Consider the following 24371-nt stretch of genomic DNA (forward strand, 5'->3'; position numbering starts at 1 on the left):
AGGTTTAATGCGTAACACTACCCTATCCTCATGAAAAAATATAATAAGTGAAGCTTTACAGGAAAGAGATGGTAATTCCGATACCTTTCTGGCCGAGACAATGGCCAAAAAGAAAACAACCTTCAGAAAAAGACATCACAATCTTCAGACTCCAAAGGCTCGAATGGTGCCTTTTGGAGTGCCATGCTGTCAAAGCCAAGAGATGCAAATTGGGGTGACAGCATGGACTCTGAAGCAACAGATCTGAATGCAGAGGCAGACGATACAGAACGTCTTCCAAAATGGTCCGAAGCCACCAGAATGACTGGCCGTGCCACCAGTCGAAACCGCTGAATTACCCTTGGTAACATTACCAGAGGAGGAAAGATGTAAACCAGCTGGAACACCCAAGGTGCTATCATGGCATCCACCAGAGATGCCTGAGGATCCCGGGACCGAGATCCGTACCTTGGCAGTTTCTTGTTGAGACGAGAAGCCATTAGATTAATGTCTGGAGAACCCCATCTGGCAACTACAGATGGGTCCACATACATCTAGCCTCTTTGCGCGTTAAACAGCCCTTCTAGTCGTGCCAAGCTGTAGCATGACTCGGTAGTGCCAAGCGTTTTTGTGCATCTACTTACCTTCAAATGCAGTTTTATTTGCACAACTATGTGACTAGATAGCAAAAGCAACTTCTGCTGATTAAAATGATATCCAAGATGTAACCCCTGGTGACTATCGACTTAACCAAAAATCCGGATTAGAAAGAACACAATTTTCCTGGAACTTGGAGTAAGCAACCTCCCACTAGAGGACGGGTCCCAGACCCATGACAGTCATGTGGATCTACCTGCTGACTTAACAGCAGGCTGACTGGTGCCAGGGTCACCCCATCCCCTAAAGGTTCATCTTCAGGGACCCCTAGGCGCACCTTGGAAAGCCTGAAAGCTTCCTCTGCCTTTATAATGAAATGAATGAAACCTAGGAGTTTTTGTTTTAGATGTAGTTACAGGAAGGTAAGGACTTTTTCCTCCTGTAACCTGAGAAATAATTTTGGTTAACTCTGGACCAAACAAAGAACTTCCTTCAAAAGGCGATGCCTCTAAAAGCATGTTTTGATTCTCTGTCTGCCTTCCATGTTTTAAGCCATAGCGAACGCCTGGCAGAAACAGCTAAAGGTTGAAATATGAGACTATACATGAATAGTATCTAGTAAAGCGTCACCTATATAGGTTAGAGCTTCCAAAATGTGATTAGCTAAGGAGTGAGTTAGCTTCAGATTCATCCTGATTGAAAACCAGTAATCATCTGATTCATCCATGGACCAATAACCATTATCAACCAGGCACTGGCCAGAAAGATTTTAGACAGCCTCATTCTTTCTATCCATAGGATCTTTAAGAGTTACAGACTGAATTGTGGGAATAACCCTATTCCTGATCAAGTTACAGTAGCAATAGGAGCATCCACCATGGGTGCAATTTCCCATTGTTTGTTATCCTCTTCTGAAAAAGGTTAAAAACACTTAATTTTTTGGAATATGAAATTTTGAATCAGGTTTTACAAGGCTTCTTTTAATATTTCCTCAAAATGTAAAAATTTTGGCAAAACCGAAACATGTTTCTTCTTACGTTTAAAGAAAGAAACTGCACTAGTATCTGGCATGGCTGCCTCCTGTAACTGCAGAGTTTCCCTGACCGCACCTATCAATATAGAAATTCCTGAATTTGACTGGGAGTCGCCCTCCCAGTTTGAGATGTCCTCCCAGTCATAATGCAATTCCCCTTCTTCCTGTGAAGAAGTAGCTGAAGCTTCTTCTTCAGGAAAATCTGAGGAATGTGAACATCTTAATGACTGTGGCCCCTGCAGAGGGCGTCATTTTATTCAGGGACTTCGCCAACTGAGCGAGACATCGTCCCATACTCTGGGCCTATCTGGGCTCTACCGAGGGATCAGCCAAAGGAGGAGCTTGAGCACAGAGTATCATACAATTTTCCTGAAAGTGACGTAATTCACCTATGGCGTCCGCCATAGACCTAGCGCAATCAGGCAGCACCGACTGTTTAGCCGAACATCCCGGTCATGAATCCCCCTGTCAACAAGCAGCACATAGCGACCCTGGGTCTGTACCTTTTGACAATTTTTCTCGCATTTTGTACAAGTAGAAACAGTGACTGATCCCTGTTTTTTTAGAACCCTTGTCTGGCTTATCCATACTGAGAAAGAAAGACAAGTCTACTCCAAACAGAAAGCTACCTAAATTCTTATAGAAAAAAAGTGTAGCCCTGAATGAACAGAAAGGAGAGAGGTTAATCAAGATTCATTCACCCATATGTTTAAATGCAAAAAAATAAAATCTTGGCCCTTAAAACACCAAATTATTTGCCAATAAACCAAAGGTAAAATAAAATGTCACACACCTCTGTATGTTACTGCCTAACTGTCAGAGAAAACAGTGCAGTAAATATGCTTAAAAATATTTATAAACCCAGAATACCAGGTTAAATACACAATAGTAATAATACCAGTTTTACTGCTTAGCTTATCAGTTTCCATCCCCTAGTGCCTGCTATGGATTCTATCCATTCAGCTGCTGTGGCTTTGCAGCAGCTTGTATTAATAAAAAATAAATACCTGGGGGAGTTGAGGCGTGACCAGCCGCGGCGTCCTAATTCAGGACATCTGTGAATCCTAGCCTTCGGCGTCCGCAGTACAGCCTAATGACGTCACCGCTGCACGACTACACGCACAGCGGCGTCTACCTCCAGTCACCTATCCGATGACATCACCCGCCATGTGTGCAGCGGTGCCCTATTGACTCCGGCCATCTGTCCCCTTAGCCCACGGCGATACCCGTAAACTACTTGTGGCCCTGCCTAATTACGTCACCACTGTGCACCTGCACATGCAGCGGCATCATGGAACCCAGCAAAGCCCCTCTCCCCTTTAAAGGCAGCAGCATGTTGATGCTTCTGTAACCCTTCCAGTGGTCCAAAAGTAAACCCCCTGAGGATTGAAGCAGTGTGGTGCTGAGCAGCCCATGGAGGAGGGAGACAAGCCGGCTTTACAGTATACTGTGAGTAATAAGCCCTAGCCAATCTGCTCAAAAGCAGTGTGCTGCGAAGCAGTATATAATCGCAACAAGATTTAAATACTAAATCTTACCTTCAGATGTGTGTCTGGTATGGAGAGAGACCCATGGACTATTAGTTTGGCGACTCTCAGATACAGGTTCACACAAACCTTATAATCTATATAACTCCCACTCTGTTGGTGCTTGTCGCCTGTCTCCAGGAACTAAGCACCCAAATCCAAAACATTAAAAGAAAAGAAATAAAACCTAACTAAAAATAGGACCTATCTAGCTAGTGCCTTACTCCAAAAGACACTAAAAACAAGGAGGGGTTATATAGTGGGTGGGAGCCACTTTTCAATTAGCTGATGTCCGACTCCACCCTTCACTATACATAACCCAGATGTAATGCTTCCCCCAGATGGATGAAAGGGGAATCTGCTCAGGTCATGGAAATTCTGCAATTTTGGCCATGAAAAACATGGTTTGTAACACCAAAGCTTACGAGTCTGTAAAGCCATGGCTTCTACCTCATATGGATGTTACAGCAAGGGCTGGTCCTACATCTATGTTTAAAAAACTTACTGAGAGTGTGTAAATTGAAAGAGCATTGTTAAAGAAAGATAATTTATCAGAGAATCATTTATATCCTGCTGCAGAGGCAAGAAAGAAAGATTCCTTATTAGAAATGGAGTTTGTTCACATGTCAGTGTGAATTAAAAAAAAAAGATAAAGGCTCTTGTTGCAAAGAGTTCTCAAATTTTAGATGTTCTGCAAAATGGATTATAGAAAGACTTGCAATGAAAGTACAAGTATCAGCTTTAAGTGTGTTTCTTGAAGTTAAATTATTCTCTAATGAGTTGATCAAGAGATTTTTTTCAGGTTGCTAGAATTCACTCATGTGTGAAACCATTTGTAGTGCCATGGGGCCTCAACCTCGTGATTGAGGAACTAAAAGGAAAACCTATTCAGACTTTCAACAGATACCTTAAAAATTCTTACTCTGAAGGTCTTTTTTCTGGCCACAATAATGTCTGCCAGAAAAATAGGAGGTACATGTCCTAGGCATAAAGAACCTTTTCAGTATTTAAACAGAGTGGTGCTTAAAACAAACCCTCAATTCCTTCCAAAAGGAGTTTGTTCTACCAGCTTTGTTTCCCTTGCCAAAAAAAGCACAGGCGGGGATGGGGTGGGGGGCACTATGGATTTAGTAAGAAGAATTTCTATATCTGTCTCAAAACTGAGCAACTTAGGAAGACGTCATTCCTCCTGATGGTCCATGGAAAAGTGAGGCTCTTGCAAACCGTAACCTCACACGACTGATAAAGTGAATTAGTTGCTCAGGCCTGTAAGAGGAAATGTCCTGAAGTCCCAAAAAGTATTGAAGATACATTCAACCATATCAGTTGCAACATCTTGTGTCCACAGAGTGCAGGCATCAACTGAAGACTTAAGCTGGGTACACACTGACAGATATATTGGCCGATCAATTGATCGGCCAATGTATCTGCTGCCCGTCGGGCAGTGTGTACCTGCGATATGTTGGTGAATGTCAGCGTTCACCGACATATCGCATTGGCTGTGCTGCACAGCCGATGGACAGATATGTCTGCAGACATATCTGTCCATCGGCAGGTGTGTACGGGTGGTCGGCAGACCGCCCGTACACACAGCAGCAGCCGCGAGGAGGGGGCGGTACACGCCCCCCGCCCAACAGGACACGCCCCCTGGTCGCCGGGACCTGCAGGCAGGCACAGATGATGGTTGTTCAGTGTGTACGAACAACCATCATCTGCAGATATATCTGCAGATCACTCGATCTGCAGATATATCTGTATAGTGTGTACCCACCTTTACAGTAAGCAAGGCAGCAATAAGATCTGCTATGCATGTTTTTTCCAAACATTATCTTCTTTACAGATGTTTCTTCGTACACCTATCCTTTTTGTGCCATATGGCATGAAACAACTGACAATCCACTACAGGAAGTGATTCCCATGCTTGAGTACTTTTTCATGAATTATCGTCTTAATCCATTAATAGTGTACGAAGTACTGTACCTAAGAGTGATATTTTTTGGCTCAAAAATTGGTATAAGTAGCAGATTAAGCATAATGATGCGTGGCCCGAGTCACTTATGGTGCGTACACAGGGTACAATCAGTGAATGATAACGATATGGTCGATATCGTTATAGTTCATATCGTGCTTTTTTATCGTACCGTGTGTATGCACCATTATATAGGACCTGTGTCTTTTACCTTTTTACCCAGAGTACATACCTGAATTTTATGTCTTAATGCGCTATTAGTTTACCAAGTACTTTCAAGGGTATTGACATAAAGTAGCAGATTAAGGTGCATATTTTACGCAAAATATGGATGGCATGCCAAATAGCTATTTGAGGATGGGTGTATGTGAAAACATCTGCATGTCAGGATTTCTGGGGATAAACAATTTTGAAAAAAAGATTGTTTGATAAGAAATGCGTCAGACACAGGCAAGATCAGTGGGTCTTAAACCACTACCCCTCATTCTCATCATAATTAACTGCTTTGTTACATGCCATTAGTCTGGTCTGCCATGGAGTCTGTAAAATAATAAAATTATGTTTTTTACCTGATCATTCATTTTCTTTGGTGAACTCCTTGGCAGCTCCATATACCACTCTCTATATTATGTGTTTAGATTTTTCAGAGGCAGCTTGGAAAGTAACACAAGATAAAGAAGTAGGAGTGCCAAAATACACCAAAGGCATAAATGTTTGGTTTTGGTTCCTATCTATGTCAGTTGAGGAGGGTTTGACCTATTAGTTTGGAGTGCCATGAAGATATTCAATGAAAAGAAATGATCAAGAAAGAACATAACTTGCCTATTTAAACTGTCAGTGAAGCAGAATGTGTCTTTGGAAAGATATCTTGATTTCTTCAACAAATGGTATGTTCTTTTTAAAAAGTTGGGACACACAGAGGATGATGCAGAGCCATCAGCAATTGTGCTCCAAAATGCAGGCAATTTGAGTTCACAAAAAAAGCTACAATTTAGTGTAAAAGCTTTACAAGATATGTGCAGGTTGGCAACAATACCAAGTGTGCCTGGCATATATCACATATAATTTTACCTATGTCTGTAGCTTTTTGATTTTCTTGCAAAACATGTATTCACAATTAGGCTTCAATAAAACTTCAAATGCTTTTCCAATATATCAGAAACAACTGTCCATCTTGTGCAAGAGAAAATTAAAATATAAACAAAAATGGCTTAAATACATGCAAAAAAGAAAACTATGGGGGGAATTTAATTGTTTAACATCTGCAGCAGCTCCCGTCTAAAGTGACTGGGAGCAATTCATTTGCTTGTGCTGGTAGGCAAGAGTGTCGTTTGCGCCAAAACTCATTGCACCCAGTAGTTTGTATAGGTGTAACCACTTTTTACGCAACTAATCCCGATGCATTTAGGCTTGACATGTGCGATTAGCAACTGGCACCCGCACTCATTGGCAAAACAATTCAATATTGTCGGGCTCCCAAAAACAATTGAATCCCCCCCCCATATGCCTGAGCAATGAAGAAAGTACATCTCTTTCATCCTCTAGCCCTCTCCAGTTGCAGGCTTGTGTAATGACTAGAATAATTCAAATCTAAAAAACCTTATTTGTGCACCAATTTTTCTGAGCATGCACAGAGCAATTTCATGTAAGATATGCTATGCTAAATGGCATAATACTCAGTCTGCAGCGGGCTTAAAAATGTACTGGTCTAAATCTCCTTTTCAAATTTTAAATTCAATTGTGGATGATCCTATGCAGTGGAAATACCCTATGTTTCCTGTTTTCCAGGACCCTGAACATATGATTCTAAACAGATGGACTGATTCATTCACCTTCATTTCATATTATAATTTTTTTTAAGTCAAGATACAGGATTATAAGTTACTTTACATTATTTTACTTTACAATTATTTTACAATTTCAAATTTGTTTACAATTTACTGGAGAGGAACAATGAAAGGCAACAGAAGAAGGTTTTTTTTTAAGATATATACATTTTCTTTATTGGAGTTGCTCAAAGAAGCAAAAAGGATAGAGAGAACAATAGAATCACATAAAATAGATTGAGAGACAAAGCATGAAATGTAAGACCATAGAATGGACAGTGCAGTATTATACAAAAAAACAAAACCGAGGGTGGAACACCTTACAAGGAGGGGTAACAGTGTATCATAATATGTATCAAGCCCAACAAAAACCTACAAACTAATAGAGAACACTAGAAGGTCAATGGATCCTCTAGATAAACCCACATTTCTTACCAAAGGGTAGCAGGAAAACATTTAAACATGTTTCTTAATAGGAGTTGGTGGAGCATCAATAAAACTCTGCCATATGTTAAAAAGTGCTTAGTGCTCTTGTCTATATTAAGTGTAGCCTCCAACTAATCCATTCTCTTAATATAGAATAGTTTCCCCTGTAACAAGTTTAAAGAGGGAGGGGTCGGTTGGATCCACATGTGCAGGATGATCTTCCTAGCAGCCACAGAAATTACCATTATCAATTTCTTAGTAGCCTTAGACGATTTAGACCCCAGAGGTTACCCAATACGGCCCACTCTGGGGTAAAAGAGACCTAATTAAGTAGTTCCTCAATGGCAAATTTCCACACACTGACCCAATAACTTTAAACAATGGGACAAGACTAAAAACCTTTAAAATAGATCAGCCTCTAGTTCCCCATATTTAGGACAAGACAAGGAAGAGTAGAGGTCAATAGTGTGACTACTATGGGGTGAGAGATATTTTCTATAGAAGATATTTAGAAACATTTTCACATACATGCAGGCAGGTAATAGTTTAACTGAAGAATGCAAAGCCTTTAAATTAATCCAGGTCTAGCTCCGAAAAAGAGAAGGCCACGTCTAAGGTCTGAAGAAAGGTGTGAGTGATTGAAGGGGGTCTCTCAAAAAATTGTAATGGATAGAGATTGCCTTCTTATGATAAGGAGGTAGCAACAATAACTTATGAAAGGGGTTACTCCAATCAAATGGGGAGAAGAAATTAATAACACGGTTTGCATAAAGTTGGGCCTGCATGGAAGCTAAACCATGAGAGCCTAATGCAGGATTTTTTTTAATAGCTTGTGCATATCTTAAAGGCTTTCTGAGAGAAGTATCCAGTAAATAGTCCACTGTCCTCAATCTACCACCCTCCAACCGAGTGTAGGGGTGAGACACCATGCAATGTTGAAAGTTAGGATTCCCCAAAAATGGAAACGCATAGATTTATATGGCTTCAGTTCATATTATGGGGTATATTTACTAAAGTGCATATTGTTGCCTATAGCAACTAATCAGATTCTAGCTATTATCTACTAGATGGTGAAAGATAAATGTTCAGTAGAATCTGATTGGTTGCTATGGGCAACAATTCCACTTCTAAAAACCCGCACTTTAGTAAATATACCCCTATGTCTCAATATAAACCACACTTTGCGCACTGACATTAGGAGAGGATTTACTAAGATTGGTGTAGGAAGCTCCTGATCATGAGTGTGCAAAAAGGCCAATAATTACATATTGGGCAAAAAATGTTTTTCCAGGAAAATAGCGTAACTGTGCAGAGTGACAGCAAATTACAATATTCAGTAGATTAATACTCCCGACAGTAACAGATTGTTGCAATTAAGCTAATACGGGGATGTTTATTTCGCCAGGTGAATGAGTGTAAAAGGTTATTAATAAGTTGGGCATCTGATTTAGTTAACAAAATGGGTAAATATTGTAGGGGATATAATAATAATAATAATAATAATAATAATAATAATAATAATAATGGGAAAGAAACTATTTTCAAGGTTTGCTCTATCCAGATATGAGAGGCTAAGATGACTCCATCCTTCCAAATCCCTACGTAGGATGCGATTCATTGGTATAATATTATAAAGATAAAGGTTAGCCAATTATTTTTGCCAATTGTGTGCCCAGATAGAATAGGCAAAACAGTCTCTAACCTAACAGGGTGACAATTGCCCAAGAGGGTTTATGGGTACCCGATCTCAGAAGCATAGCCGTAGATTTGTCAGTATAACCTGAAAGCCACTAGCCTGTTGAAATTCCACGATTTTCATCATTAGGGTACCAAAAGAAACAGGATTGGAGATCTAGAATAAGCGATTATCCAAGGCAGAGATTTTGACAGATTCCGTCACAATCAGAATGCCCTGGAGCATCTGCCAGTTCTATAGCACTCATAATATGGGATCTAAGAAGAGATTAAATAATAGGGGAGATAGGGGGCAACACTTTCTAATGACTTGAGTCATTTCAATGGGCGAACACAGGAGCTAGTGTTCCCACTAGGCTGTTTAAGTGGGGCACCGCGCCCTGCCACATTTCAAAAGGCAAAAATGCACCTTACACTTATGGAGGCTCCCCAGAGCCCCACTAATCACAGGTTGACGCAGGCGAGTGCGCGGCGCCCAGTCTCTCCTTATCCCCGCCTTGGATTGCAGTGTAAAGTTGAGGGGGAGCAGTCAAGGTGAATAGATGCTGTGCACATGTTTACGGTATCTATTCACAGTGCGGGGAGTGCTTGGGGTCAGCCAGCCCAGCATCTCCGTGAGTGCTGGGCACACTCCCTAAAGTGCCTAGAGTGATGGAAAAAGGGATGTGCCACAAGACTACACCCCTCCCGAGAGGCAACACCCCTTTTTCAGGCGTGCTAACGTGTCCTGCTTCTTGAATTGTTCCCTGTCCAAACAAGAAGGTAAAATGATCACTAGGAGCCGTTAATAAGCAATTAGGTAGAGTGGTTAGTGTAAAAGTATTTCATAACAGTAGTAATATTGCTCCCCAAGTCACTAACCATCAAGACTTTCAATAAGAACGGCCAAGAGACTGTATTGAAAGCCTTATGGGCATAGAGACTCAACAGCCTATTAGTAGTTTGGAGCCACTATAACTGCAATTGCCATTTTGAATGCCACTGGCCAAGTGACAGTGATGAACAAACCCAAGTTGATGATCTGTCAAGAGTGTTAGAAGGATGGTTTACAGACAACTAGCCATAATTTTACCCAGAATTTTAAAATCTATGTTTGGAAGAGTAATATAATGATAAAAATGTTGTTGGGGGTCTTTGATATGTTTAAGATGTAATATTGTGCGAGTCTGACTAAAGGTTGGATGTGGCTGCTCCCTATGAATTTTGCTGTATAAATCAAGTAGCAGCTGAGTCATTTCTGTTTTAAGAAGTTTATAATATGCTCCTCTAAAGTCATCGGGTCCTGGAGATTTATGAAGATGCAGTTCGAAAATAGTATGTAAGATTTCATCAGTCGTGCTGAGAAAGTCTTGTAGCACTGAAATGAGACTGGGGAGGTCTACTTCAGTTAACAAACGTTTGATAAGAGTAGGATCGGGATCAGTGGCCGTGTAGAAGTCCTGATAATAATAATGGTAGAAAGAGTCTGTAATGTCAGAGATGGAAGTAAGGAGAGTCAAGAAGGAGTTCATCCTAATAGCTACAATATGGTTTTTACGTTGAGACCTCCTCGTCATAGCCACTAGAAATTTGCCCATCTTACTTCTCCATTGGTAGTATTTGTTTTTAATGTAGTCCAGTCTGACTTGTACTTGCGCCAATAAGAAGTTCTCTAGTGTCTGTTGATAATGGGAATGAGCAGCATGGTTGATAGGCTGTCTGCATTAAGGATAATAAGCAACGATATTGTTGCTGATGCGTACGGACTGTCTTAGGTCGGGTACACATCAGAACGATACCAAAACGTCACGATGGCCATTCCAATTTCCCTTCATCCCAGAACAAAAATATTGAGCATACACACTGTGTAATTCTTCAAGCAACAGTAAGATTTAATGTGCTGTTTTTATCATTGCTCCTGTACACATTAGAACAACCATCTTTAAAAAGGAGGTGACATCTTCAGAGGTCAAATCGGAACAAGATATCACCTGGTCGTCTAGTTGGCCATACATACTGCACGATGTGTACCACAATGCTCACAATATCGTCTGATTGACCGCCCAGCACGGCCAGCCAGAAGGTGTCATACACGGCACATAGGAACACGCAACTGAGCGTACACACTGTGCGATCTGCATGATAGGTCATTCCAATTTGTCTCGAAACGATATCGCTTTACTGTGTACACACACTTCGATGTCCTCCGAAATGTATCTTCCCAGTGTTCAATATTGTTATCCAAAAACCCCAGCAAAATATATGTTTCCTATGAGCCTGAAAATGCTCTGAGTTATATAGAAACGATGGGAATTTCCAAAACCTGCATGGGAAGCTATGAGGGGGCATTTGAATAGTGAGAGAAACCAAGACACATTCCAATATATTTATATCTCCAACGTCCACCCTCATAACCTCAGGAATTAAAAAAATCAGATATCAATAAATAATCAATTCTCAAGTAGAGCCATGGACTCTGGAATGGAAGGAATAGGATAGATCAGTGGGATTTAACAGCCTACATGGATCTGAGAGACCATGCACAGCCATAAGATGCAACATAAGTGAACAGTAATTAGAGAGCACAATCCAAGGGGGTGGGGACCAATCAATCCGAGGATTATCCACCCAGAACCTCAACACCTTTGTAAACAGCTAAAATACATAATGGACAAAAAAAGGTATTTGAGATGCACGTATTACATTGGTGTGTACACATTCCATATATAACAGCTGAAAAGAGGAGGGGACAGCTGTGCCACAAGACCTCCTTTTTAAAGAGTGAGCTTTGCATGGGTATAAAATTATAAACTATAGATGTCAATTTAAGTGTAATATTCTGATTGACACAGATAACTATGCTGACACAGATTATAAAGACTATTCATTTCATTTAAGTAGGCTGAACATAATCCCCTAGAAATGTATTCAGTTCATTTAAAGGCACTTATTTGCTCATAATCATGATTTTGTAAAATAAATGTACTAACTTTTTTTTTTTTTAAAGTTTACAAGCTTGCCTCTCAAGAAGCACACATAGTCAAAATGGATTATTCTGACCATGTAATGGAAAATACGTGGAAAACTTGTGTATTTCTCTTTAAATGAACACTTATGGGGGGCATCCACTACAAGATCTGAAAACGAGTGCACGATTACGACATTGTAATCGTGCAGTCGTTTGTCAGTCGTGTGATGTGACTGCACTGAACGAGCAGACGTTCAGTGCAGGGTCATCCATTATCTGGAAACATGCTGAGCCTGACAATATCGTCAGGTTGACAAGCATGTTTGCACGATGATAGAGGTCTAAAAGACCAAATTTTCAAACGATGTTCGAACGATTATATCGTTATCGTTCAATCGTTCACCTTTATCGTCTAGTGGATACCCCCCTTAAAACTGGCCACACACTGCTGATTGTCATTTGCTTTCATACCTTACCAGATTTTCATTCCAACCAATCAACTAGGTGGCTGGTTGGATGTAAGTTGGTCTAGTGTGTGGCCAGCTTTACTAGCCTATAAAACACCACTGCATTTGCCCAAATAACACAAATAATGACATAAAAATGGTTATTTTACAGACCTTCCTCTATCTCTCCTCAGGGCAGCAAACTAAATACCATCCTGTTATTAACTAGCTGTTTTTCTATATTATGCAGCTAAAATGGGTTAAAGCACAATTACAATAACAAAAGACTCAGTAACAATAAAAAAATGACAACATGTTCTTTAGATAAATTAGTGAAAAGGAAAAAAAAAAAGAAAAACTGAAGACTGCAGAGCAGAGAGAAATGCCCTTCTGCACTGTAGTAAAACACTTGAAAAAGGTGTTTCATGAGCTCTCAAAATTAACAGTAGATTAAAGTCAATGGATTGAAATGGTAAACATCTACATGCATAAAAAAAAATAAGAGCAGTGGGCCTGATTCAGAGCCGGACACTCTGAACAAGCGCTTGCTTTGAATCAGGGCGTTTTGTTTTTTTTGTTCGGCCTCCTGACCGCTCGCATAGCTGTGGGTGACCACCCACAGCTATTGCGAGCGGCCAGGTTGATGGTCGCGATGCTCAAGACCATCGCGACCATCAGGCTTGCGATGAGACCCTTGTGGTAGGGTCTCGTGGCCGCAAGCCCCAGAGAGCTTCTGGCTCTAATAGAGCCGGAAGCTCTCTCACGGCCCCACTGACATCACTGGTGATGTCAGTGGGGCCGCCCACAAACGGCAGGCGTTCGCTTGGGAACGCCTGTTTGTGAAGCCACCCCCCCGGCCACGCCTACCAAACGGGGCGAGCTGTCAATCACCATCGACAGCTCGCCCCGTTTGGTGCGAGACCGGAGCGACGGAGCACCAGTCGCTAGCCGGGTCTCGCGCATGCGCATGACGGAGCCGACATGCCCGGTGGGCAAACATCAACCTGATTGCGAGCGCTTGCGACCAGGTCTGAATCAGGCCCCGTGCTCACTGCACAATAAACCAATTTTTTAACCAATCACTGCTGACATCTAAAGTTCCAAGGTAAAGAAGAATGACAACCGCTTTACCAATGTAGTAGGGAATAATATGACCACTACAGACTTCGGAGAATCACAAATAGTATGGAAATCAACTGATCTACTTTTAAAACTGTTGACTGGTTAAAGTTAAAGAACATGCAAGATTCAGGGCAGCATACATTTGTTGCTTGAGGATGATGTCAAACAAATCTATGTGGCAATTAAATTGTTGATCAGGAATTTAGCTCCAGGGCTAAGAGCCTGGAAACTATTCAATTAATTCATGTGATGGCCCATTTATCATGGATGTATGCATGGGATTAGCTGCATTAAGCAGCTTCACCCATTCTAAGTGCCCGGCGTGCTGCAGTTATGGCATGCCCGGCACTCGTGACAAGCCACAAAGTCCTACTTTAAGTGGATTTCACCTCAGGAGGATACACACAGGGCACTTAGAGGTCTCAGGGCTGGTCATGCAAACAATAGCTCCTGTTCAGTTTAGATGGAAGCTACAAACAATTGTTTACCCTCCTAGTGTATTTATTTTTTACTTAGTCACAAAAAGGATTGTTAAGGATTTCTAATTGGATCTTGCATTTCTCGGGTTCAAGCATTCGTGTGAAGTATGCGAGTTTCATGAAACAAACTCACATTTGCAAACTCACACCTAACTGGATTGAGCCCAAAGCGTGAAAGGTGGTAGAAAGTTATAGATGACCCAGGTGACAGTCCAAGCCCAGATGATATAGAAAATGTCATGGGAACAATAGGTTTAAGTGTTAAACAAGTGTATTCTATCATACATGGGAAAATGTCAGTTAAAAACATATGGACAGCACTGCAGGCAGTGTATAAGGATGGGGGTCTGATGAGAAGAATTGGGCTGAGGCATGTATCATATAATACAAAATTGATTGAATGCACAAGTATGAGTGACTACAGTGACGACATGATGTCCATATCCCAGCAGTTTACCTCTGTAGAAGTCCAAGTAGATGACAAGGATATAGCTATAGCGATGCTACAGAACTTAACACTTTAATTTTACTTTTAGGTGGAAACATTGGAAGCTATCACAGCCAAGCTAACTACAGAAATTGTCAGGACACAACTGCTACAGCTGAAGAATGTGTGCCAGTTGAATTGAATGCTGAGAATATTGCACTACACACTAAAGGTGAAAAGCCCAGAAAATTCAAATACAAATGGTATGTATGTCATACGATAGGATCTAAAGCAACTAAATGCAAATTGAAAAATGTGAATGTTATGCAAATGAAGAAGTGCAAAGCATTAGAAGTCATAGTTGCAGAAAAGATGTTGGTATATTGACAGTTCAGCTACAATGAGTGGCTCACTACAATATACACGTTTGATCCTATACAAATAATTTTCAATTCCTTTAAGTGCTTATTGCTACAAAATTTGTAACAGTCACTACCCATTTGAAAATAAAGGACCAAACTCACAGAAAACCAAGATTGATATGTACCAGATATGGGATCAAATCTCATAGCCATCAGTGTCCTAGAGCAAAGAGGTTACAGTCTAGTTCGTAAAAGGAAAATGACATGTACAGAATAAAAGAGGGACAGTAATAGCAGTTACCCAGTGCCGTCAACACACAACATTGTGTGTCCTTGACACATAACACTGTTATGTGATTATTACCTTTGACTATTGAACTCTGGTACAGAAAGTTAGGTCACCTTGGATACAACAATGTCCAAAACCTTCTGAAAGGGATGGTTACAGCATTATCAGTGGCTGATAAAGAAAGGTCCATGTGTGAACATTTATAACATGAAAACAAAGCAGTTGTCCATTTCCAGAATCAGCAAGCAGAGCTGAAGTACCTGTGGAGTTAGTGCATACAAATATGCATGGTCTAATGCAAGTTAAATCGATAAGTGGATAAAGATACTTTATAAAAATGTCAAACATTTACTTCAAAGAAAAGAGTAAAGTGATGAAAAAAATTGTAAGACTATAGAGATTAACAGAAAATAAAATTGGCCACATACTGAAATCTTAAGGTCTGACAGTGGAGAAGAATATCTCAAAGATGTGAAAATCTTCCTAAGGAATATCAATTGACCATTGCACACACACCAGAGCATAATGGTTTAAGTGAACATGCAAATTGTACATTAACGGAGAGAGCCAGATGTATGCTAAAAGATGCAGTCCTAAAGAAGTGCTTTTGTGCCAAAGCACTATCTATGGCAGTTTATTGAAAGAATCATGTTCCCACAGTTGCCGTAAAAGACAAGACATCAATAGAAGCGTAGACTAGACGAAAACTAGTGTCAAACATCTCAGTTTTTGGGAGTACTGCCTATGTACACATACTAAGAGAGAAAAGATGTAAGCTGGATCCAAACTCCAAGAAATGCATCTTGCTTGGATATTGCCAAGAGAGCAAAGGGTACAAAATATGGAATCCAATACAATAAAGTATGTCAAGTCAACATGTGCCGTATTCCAAGAGACAGTACCACTTAAAGAAAAGCTGGAGTTGGAAATGCAGAACAAGTAAGCATCACTGGATATGCCAGCAGTTGGGGATATATTTGAACCAGAGCCTGCCAGTGTACACATCCAACCACAGAAAAGAACTTCTGCAAGATCAAACAGTAGAAAACCACCAAGAAGATATCATGAGTTTGAAAATGTTACATGTGGTTAAGGTGTCACTGAGGTCGGCGTCCCGTACCTTTCGTGGTGCACCTCTTACCCTGTCCTGAATGTTTGGGAAGATGGGTTTCTGTCAGACACATTCGCTGTCTGTGATGCTCCTACTGCTTGATTGCGGGCAAAGGATCCTTTCTCCGTAGTGTGAATTCCCTGCAGTGAACAGTACGGCGCTGGCGGAATTACCGAATTGAATCAGTGTCCCAGCCTGCGCCCACTGTAGTGCGCACTCTACTCCGAAGAGAAGACGTACAATCTGCAGCCTGGTGTGCCGGTTCCAGGGGGCACAGCAAGACTGCTGGATGCACACTGATAGCCGAATCCCGTGTGTCCAGTGTCTAATCACCGCTCCTTGTTACTCTACACCCCACAGTGGACAGCGAGACTTCTGGGTCCAGTGTGATCGCAAAATCCCATGGTCCCGGTGTCTCAGCTTACCATGAGTGGCTGCATGCTCTACTCTCTACAGAGAGGAGGCTTCAATCTAGTTTCTCGTTGTGTATGTTTTCAGTGCTGGGTTGACTCCTATGCGTATCGACCCTCCTGGGTCTTCCTCAGGGAGAAATCTGTGGGTGCCATCTTCTCTTCTTCTTATTCTTTTTATGACTAGTAATATAATTCAATTGTGACTTTGGTATCTTGCCACTCAATAAATTTCTATATATTACACAATATTACCCCAGCTTAAAGAGGCATGTCTAGATACATACAGAACTATGTTTAGAAGTCACTTAGACCATCCTCTAGAGCGCAGATCTACACAACTACCTTATATAAATATGTAGAATCTGACTGGTTGCTATGGGCAACATCTCCATTTCTAAAAACCTGCACTTTAGTAAATATACTCCTTAGTGTGAGTTGAGTATCATAAGCAAGGAAAACACCATCAACACTGAGTGAGAAGCTTCAATATAAAAGTGAAATGAGTCAGAGGCTCAGGACACCTCCTGCATCATTTACTGTTTGACACCTCCGTTGTTCATCTGACATCGGCACTTTCAGCCCACCCAGCAGCTGCACGTCTTAACTTCCATACTTGCATTAAGCTTGCTACAGCCGGTCTGGTAACATCTTCAGTAAGCTCCTAATATGTTATGAGTCCAGACCTTTGGTATCCCATTGTAACAGATTGTTGCTTTTCTGACACACGGCAGGTCCTTATCTCAAGAGTTTGCATTCAACCTCTGACTTTTTGCTGGTAATTAATACTCCCAATTAAGGTTAGATCATACAATTGCAGCTATGGTCTTGAATAATTACAGTGCGACTTTACTACTTTACTTGTCAATACAACGGAGCTGAATATATATATATATATATATATATATATATATATATATAATATTAATGGTGTATACTATTTACTGTGCTCATTAATGCCAAATAGTACACACATATCACCATCAAAATGCCCAGAACTAGTGTACTCTTATAAAGAAGTCCTCCCTTCATCAGTTAGACAAATTCTCACTAAATTGTACCCCTTATAAACCAAGCTTGGTAAAGAGTTTGGCAGAGTGCTGATTATCAAAAAGCTTGGGAATTAAAAGGTCAAGGACACTTACTAACAATGTTTAGCACTCTGTAAATCAATACAGGCAAGATAGAGGGCCAGATAAAACCCTGTTGGAAGTTGTCTCAATAGATTCCTTTAACAAGGAAAGTTCATGCTCAGATAAAGAGCAAATTATTTGAGGCTCCGTGCAGGAGATCAAGAGCACATTCAAAAACATGGTGTAGTGGTACAGTTTCAGCTCTCTTTTTGTCAAGACATCAGTAATACCCCTTTCAGACATACCGAGAATCCCGGGAATTTGGCGTGCCTCAGCCAAATTCCCGGGTTGCCGCGTATGTCTGAAAGGTAGCCGACCCTTCAATTGACCAGGAAATTTCCCGGGACTTAAGTCCCGGGAAATTACCCTGCTTATGTCTGAACGGTGCTACCCGGGAATTTCTCTCCCAGGCTGCACCAAGCAGCTTTTACATTGAGTTGGCAGAGCAGAGTGTCCTATAGGACACTCAGTGCTGCTGCTCACCACCCCCCGCACCGGTGGCTGTGTATAGAAAACCCCAGCCGGACACCGGGGCCAACCACTGGAGATCGCCGGCGGGTCTCTACCACAGTGGGCTGCCCGCATGCCCGCTGGACCACCAGAGCAGATATAAATAATAATAAAATAAAATGGCTACAGTGATTGGTCGGCTGCCTGCTGCATGATGATGACATCATCAGCGGCAGCCAGAGAGGGGATAGGCTAGGAAGGGCACAGGAGAGGCAGGTAATATTAAAAACTAAAAAATCCGGCTTATGTCTGGAAGGGGGTCTACCTGGGAATTTCCCCGGTAGACACTGTAGTGTGAAAGGGGGGTCTCGACCCAAATACCCAGGAATTTGCACAGGAGAAATTCCGGGGTCTGAGCAGGAAATTTCCCGGGTCGTATGTCTGAAAGGGGTACAAATGTGTTATATGGTTCAGAAATTGCAGAGCTTTCATATACGGTAATAAATTTATTTCGTATGCCAGGTAATTGGGGGATTATACTTCACAAGGGATCCCAAGAACCACTGGAATGTAGTTTTATGTAAAACATTCAAGGAAGTTATTTTTTGATATCTCCCTAGAACTTCCAAAGTTAAAAAAAAAATTATATTTTTTTTTTAGGCATGGGAATGGAAAGAAAGAATGAATGAGGATGCCATCATTGGTGTCAAACAAAAAGGAAAACAGCGGTATAGAATGATTGGGTATAAGGTACATGTCAAAAAATGATGATGTTATGCATCAATCCAAAATCTGTCAGAGCGGAAGCTGGCTTGCATCTGAAAAATTACCGTCATTTTGTGGTTCAGAACTAACACCGAAACCGCTCTTCTCAGGTAACTCGTAGGGAGTGGGTATACGAACTGCTGCTGCTTGGGTGATTTGCAATTATTTCAGACAGATCTACATAGCACTGAGATGAGCTTGGAGAATTTGTATTATTTGGACAAATGCAAATTCTCAAGGAGTAGGGCCCCAGAGGGATCAGTCATGACCAAGTTATTCTGTAGCATGTTAACAGCCAAGCTGGACCTGTTGCAGGTTTTGGACTATGGAAGATCCATTAGACTGATAAGAATCCTATGCAATACTTAAACAGAGCAAGAGCCCCAGAGGAGCTGAGCACAGATGCAACGACGAGGTGTGCAACAAACGAGAACCAGTTCATGGTAAGAATCGGGATCAGGCAGATCCAGAAAGTCTGTGCACGGTAAGCAGATACCAGCAAAAGATTCAATGTACATTAAGTGGAGATTAGTTCAGAGTAACAGACAAAATTAGTAGCACACAGTTGAAAAGCATAGACTAGAGTGTGAAGATGTGTGACACAATAACCTAGCTATGTCTGAATGCTAATAGCAACTTTTTTTTTTTTTAGAAAAGACAGGGACCAAGCACTTAATGTTTGCTGCAGATGATGTCACACCTGAAAAGATAAAAGTGACTTCTGGCAAGAGTAAGCAACATCTGGAAAACTAATCCACTGCATCTGAAAATATGTTAGTAGCGTTCTCCTATGGCAGTGACTAAAAGCTAATTTATCAAAGGTCAGGAAGGTATATCTACCAGGTAGAAGTTTAAATAAGCTGGACTTTACAGTATACATACTGTATAATAAGTCAGAAAACCTGGAGTTGCAATGTCAACAACAAAAAAGGACAGAACCTTGGCGTTATATAATTTAGAATGATATTAAGACAAAGAAATGAATTAAACATCAGGAAAAGCCAGTAGAGTACTTAGTAGTACAGGAAGAAGTAATCAGGGGCAGAAGTATGGGAGACAATGGAGCCGCCTGCCGCCAGCACTGAAGGGGCACATCCTCCATCACCCATTATATATTCACCCCACTTAGGGCTGTAAATATGGGGGATTGGGGAGCACTAAATGATAACTTGCCTCCGGGCATCTGGGATGAACTTACGCCACTGGAAGTAATATTAGCAGGAAGATGAGGTTATATATACACTTTATAAATTAATGTTGAAGACCATTCCTTGAGTACTATATATGTATTAAAAAAGAAAATAAACTAAAGAAAGGCTATTAAAATGCTACAGAACTGAAATTGTTGGGGAAGGATTTCAAAACCAGAACATCATAGAGAAGAGAGTACATAGATGGCAAAATAGAAAAATTTAAATATATCAAAACTATTAAGAGTTTATGAAAACAGTTTAACAATAGAACGATTTTTAGATGCCATGCTCTTCAAAACAAGCTCTACAATATGAAAATGCAAAAGGCATAATGGCATAGTTATGGCAGCGGATGGCAGTTAGAGATGTGTGGTACCTTACCTTTCACATAATAATCTTCTCACAAATATAAAATAACTATTTAAAAAGGCAGTGGGAAATAGTTGTGGAGAGGTCTAGGAGTATCATCACATCAAAGCCAGGGTTGTTTATTAGAGCTATAGAATACCATCTCAGTTCTACTGCTGTACCAAGAGAGTTCCACTCTCATTGCTGTTGATAGCTTTGTTCCTCCTTTGGTAATCTCTGCTGCCTCCAAACATTAGAAAAAAACTGTCCTGGCTTTATTTCCAGCAGGGAACATGGTACTATGGGTCAATCCATGTCAAGTGGACCAATTTTGAATATAATCACCACCTGCTGATTATGCATAGCGGAGTCTGTGACAGCTGTACCTACCCCCACTTTGAGAGCCATAGTTTTACTACTATTGCATATTGTGAACTACATTTTTTCCAAAGTTAGTCTTACATAGATACTAACCTTCATGTAAAATTTTATTAAAATCTGAGATGGTCAGGTGGGGTCCCCTAGCCCACTTGACATTGAACGACCATAAAGAAAACCAAAGGGTTACGCACGATTTCTCCAAACTAAGATATAACCACATCCACAGCAGAGGTTCAGTTACTGCTGTAAGATTTCTACAATAAATTATTATTTTTATGCATCTCTGCCTTCTGTATTCCAACAGTACCACACAACTGGCTGATGTGCATAAATGCCAGAGGAGGGTGATATAGCAGTTTTCAAACTATAGCAATGAACTCTTAGGCCACCAGAAAATAAACTGCCCTGATTGCCTACAGTTATGGCTAGCCTGGCTGCAAGAAGAGATCTCAGTGACTTTGAAAGATGAGTGATTGATGCGAAGCATATGGCAAAAGCTTTAATAACCAAGACAGCTCAACTCGCTAATGTTTTACAAGCAACAGGATTAGGATATCCATTAATTCTAAGTTCAAGGCAAAACAGGCTTGCAACTTCAGATGAAATGACAGCAAATTTTATGTTGTGCGAACAGAGCAGCAAGTTCCAACAAAAATGGTTTGCCAAAATCTTCACATAGCAGAATACAGTCAGGTGCAATGCGCTTGTCATAGAAATTAGGCATTTTTGTGAGTTCATAGGGGAAAGGAGCAATGGATTACCAAACAGTGGAGGAAGGTGATTTGATGAATCATCTTTCAACATGTTTTAGAGAAAGAGATAAGTGCACATGCAGCACCAATCTAAAAAAGCCATGAGTGCTTGTTTCCAACAGTGAAAGAGTATGGCAATTCCTTATTTCCTGGCATGGCTTGGGTGGTGTCATTCTCTTAGGAGGCCAATCTATGCTTTATGTCATATAGGCATTTATTTTCAGGGAGGAATCTTCCAGGATGACAACACTCCCATCCAAAGCATGTGTGGTTGTCCAATGGTTCGATGAGCAAAGCACTGATTTTTAGCTGTGTGTCAGATTTGATGACTTCTCTGTCACTAGATCTGCATCAAAACCCACATTTACGGGTTATTCTGGATTGATGCACAAGGCATTTTCCACCATCATCAACAGGTTCAATGACGACATAGTGGAAGAATGATGCTGCATACCAGACTCAATGTATGACACATACTGGCCACACTACTGTAGGAGGCTCAATGTTCTATTAAGTGACAAATTATATATTGTTTTAGTCCATTACCATTATTCACTTTGTAATTGCAGTGTGTGTGAGCTCTGAAGTGAAATTTATTCATAGATGGTTCATTTTAAAAGGTCTATGCAAAAATCATAGAAAGTTTCAGAATGTTCTTTTTGTGTTTGAAGGGAAAGCAAGACTATTACTAAAATAAAAAATACTTCACATAAGGTATCGCACAAAAAGTGTAAAATGTTCTATTTAGCAAACTTTGTACTAACATATTGGTCAGAGCTTAGTAAGCAAAAACAATACAGCAAGTTTAAAACTTAGATTAATATAAACACTAACAACAGTGTGAGTGATTATGTTACTTTATTTTCTATGTATCAAACTTACAGTATGTATGTTGTAAAACAATGTTTCAAGTAATTGTAGACATCAATTGATTAATTGGCCTATCATTATGTACTGTCTTTTCCAAAAATCAGATCAATAAACTCATCTATTCCTCAGTGATACAAACAGAAATAAGCAAAAAAAAAAAAAGATCATACTATGTATTTCATCAACAAGTCTTCGCCATTGGCCTTCAGCCTGGCATGACTTGTCCAACTCCCCACCCTAACCAAAAGAAGGTACTTCACACATCAGAGTCATCTCAATAGGGTTTGCCAGAAAGACACCCATAAAGTGGTGGGACAGGTTGACCAAAGTATACACATTTATCTGTTACATTAATATGTTTGAATGATATGTTTCCTAGTCAGAGCCAAGGTGATAAATATCCCCAATTACAGAATTTTTCTATGAGTGATTGAGCATGAGTGAGTGAGTTGGGATAAGAGAATCAAAATGAGGTATGTGGCACCACTAGTCAGTAGTTACAGCAATAACAGGTAAGAACTTTCCCAATCCTTTCCATGCCCCTCTGCCCCATCACACGTGTCTCCCCTCCCTCCACACGCTACGTGCCTTGCTGCCTCAGCACATTGACTAAGATGACTTTTACTCATAATCTGGGACTGTAGTCAGTCCCTGCACCCATTACGTTTGGGAAGGAGTTTATAAAAGTACTAACATAACCAAGTAGTTGCTCTGGGAGATAAAGCAGAGACTTCTGACAGCACTTTTCCCACAGTCACCCCAGTATACACAGCAAAGTCACTGTCACGGCTGCCTGTGCTCCCCTTCATCTTCCTCATCACGGCAGCAGAGGAGGAGGAGGAAGGCCGGGCAACCACTTAGCTGCTCTCAGGATTTCTGTCCAGCAAACTGCTTGCTGATGAGCCGCACACGGGCTATTACAGACTAGTACTACTATGAGGAAGAGGAGGAGAAGGAGGAGGAAGATGAAGGTGCAGCTGCCGGTGGGAGGAAGCAGGGACGGGAGTAACTCCACACTGGGGAGCTCTCACCCGCACATACAGCTGCCGGCCGGCCGGGATATGGAGACACAGGAGGGGGGAGAACAGTCAGGAGGAAAGGGGAAGAAGAGCTGGCTGGAGTGGTCAGTGTCTCCCCACCCTCCTCCCAACCGCCCCCGGCGGGGTGTCCGCCCGGCCGGTCTCCCCGGGTTACAGTACCTCATAGAGTTCCTCCGAAGCCATGCTGGCGGGGGCCGGGGGTCTGGGAGCCGCTGCCGGGCTGGGCAGAGTACTTTCTTTCAGTTGTGTGCCTGGCCTCCTCTTCTGAATGCCAGTGTGGTAGAGTGCGCACAGGAGCTGCGCAGCCGCCTCACACACTCACTCGGGCACACTCACACGGGCACACCGAGCTGCCGCTGGCTCTATGTGTCTGTGTACACACACTCAGTGCTACAGCAGCGGCGGTTCCCCGGCGCTCCACAGGATCCACAATCGAGCGCAGATAGGGAAAGAGGGGGGGGGAGAGGGCGGGTGTAGAAGCGCGATCCGAGCTCAGGGATCTTCTTCTTCTTCTTCTTCAGTGTATCCTTCAGCACCAAGCACCGAACCGCCCACCTCCATTATTACACCCCTCCCTCCTTCCTCTCTTCGTCGGAGTCGCTAGGTCGCTCGTTACTCTCCTCCTTCTGCCCCCTCCCATTGTCCTTCCAACTCTCACCCACCCCCCTGTCTAACACCCACCTTCCCTCCGGTGGAGAGCAGGGTTGAGTGTTGGGGATTCTTCCCTGGTCACCCCAAGCCCAAACTGTCCTTCCTGGCACATTGCTCACTCTGCCTAATGACTTGCTGAACACA

General features: G+C 41.5%; 1 protein-coding gene across 1 annotated transcript in view; it reads right to left on the reverse strand.

The window, feature by feature from the left end:
• Window positions 1-24008, reverse strand: part of CDYL (chromodomain Y like) — a 164034-nt gene extending 140026 nt beyond the window's left edge. The window contains exon 1 of the mRNA XM_088471788.1: window positions 23736-24008. Coding sequence (XP_088327914.1) covers window positions 23736-23759 — 24 coding nt within the window. The 5' untranslated portion in view covers window positions 23760-24008. The remainder of the gene's footprint in view (window positions 1-23735) is intronic.
• Window positions 24009-24371: the final 363 nt, after the last annotated feature.

Source organism: Taudactylus pleione, unplaced genomic scaffold, assembly GCF_031769625.1.
Source record: "Taudactylus pleione unplaced genomic scaffold, aTauple2 ptg000116l, whole genome shotgun sequence".
Classification (NCBI taxonomy): Eukaryota; Metazoa; Chordata; class Amphibia; order Anura; family Myobatrachidae; genus Taudactylus; species Taudactylus pleione.